We start from the raw sequence: 1,160 nt of genomic DNA, 5'->3' as shown, positions 1-1,160 counted from the left end.
TCAAAGCTTCGAAAAAAGTGGTGGATCACCTTTAGTAGCTTGTGACATAGCAGCATTTATAAAATCTTCACTTTGAAGCATAGTTTGATTATATGCAGCCTGTTAAAATATAATTAAAAGAAATGTACAAATATGCATAAAAAATAATTATGATATTCTAGGTGGAAAAGTATTGAAGCTTACAATATGATCAAGACCCTCTTGAACAGAATGGTCTCTTGAATAAATTAAGCTTAATTTTGAACATTGTACTGCAACTGGACTTTTATTTGCAATTTCTTCTGCAAGTGTCATTGAATTATTCAATAAACTAAAAAGGAAAATGTATTTTTAGTTTAATAAATTATTCTTAAAAGTAAAATACATTAGATTGATTTTATTATTTACAAACAAAAACGTTTTCTACCTTTCTTGATTATCAAGTAACCGGCTTACAAATCCATATTGTAGAGCTTCAGTTGCTGTAAATTTCCTTGCAGTATATACAAGCTCCCTAACTAAGCTATCAGAACCTATAATTTTTGGAAACCTTTGCAATGTACCTACATCAGCAGCCATACCTAAAGCAACTTCTTTTACTTGGAACCATGCATCCAAAGTACAATAACGAATGTCTGCAGCAGATATCATATCTATACCAGCTCCAATGCATGCACCATGTACAACTGCAATCACAGGCTTTGGGCACTAAAAGATAATTAAAAAAAAAAATACTAATGGTATTCATAATAAACGATTTAAATTTAGTTTAAATAAAAGCATTATGTTTAATAAAAATGATAATAAGCAACCTGTTCTATTGCACTAAAACTCTCTTGATATTCTTTTATTTTTAACTGTAAAATCTTGCATTTTCGGGCAACATCTTCATGTTCTGCTAATTCTTGACCTAATTTCATTATGTCTTTTATATCAATACCTATAAAATAAATTCCACATAAAACTAAAAAAATATAAAGCTACATAAAATATTCATAAAATGAAATATAACATACCTGCAGTAAATGCTTTGCCAACACCTGAAAGAATGATTACTCTACATTCTGGTTCTGTAGCTAATTCATTGAAGCAAATCTTAAATTCTCTGCATAATCATTAAATCAAAAGTATTAAATTTCAAACACAATATAAAATAATATTTAATTTAAATACATACTTCC

General features: G+C 28.1%; 1 protein-coding gene across 1 annotated transcript in view; it reads right to left on the bottom strand.

The window, feature by feature from the left end:
* LOC108570510 (delta(3,5)-Delta(2,4)-dienoyl-CoA isomerase, mitochondrial) overlaps positions 1-1,160 on the bottom strand; it is a 2,793-nt gene continuing 1,633 nt past the window's right edge. The window contains exons 2-6 of the mRNA XM_017932382.1: positions 996-1,084; positions 792-919; positions 407-687; positions 184-310; positions 1-99 (exon numbers count right to left, since the gene is read on the bottom strand). Coding sequence (XP_017787871.1) covers positions 1-99; positions 184-310; positions 407-687; positions 792-919; positions 996-1,084 — 724 coding nt within the window. The remainder of the gene's footprint in view (positions 100-183; positions 311-406; positions 688-791; positions 920-995; positions 1,085-1,160) is intronic.

This window comes from Habropoda laboriosa, unplaced genomic scaffold (assembly GCF_001263275.1).
Source record: "Habropoda laboriosa isolate 0110345459 unplaced genomic scaffold, ASM126327v1 scaffold61, whole genome shotgun sequence".
In the NCBI taxonomy this organism is placed as follows: domain Eukaryota; kingdom Metazoa; phylum Arthropoda; class Insecta; order Hymenoptera; family Apidae; genus Habropoda; species Habropoda laboriosa.
The sequence above is the reverse complement of the archived record's forward strand: the minus strand, read 5'-3'. Positions and strand labels throughout refer to the sequence as shown.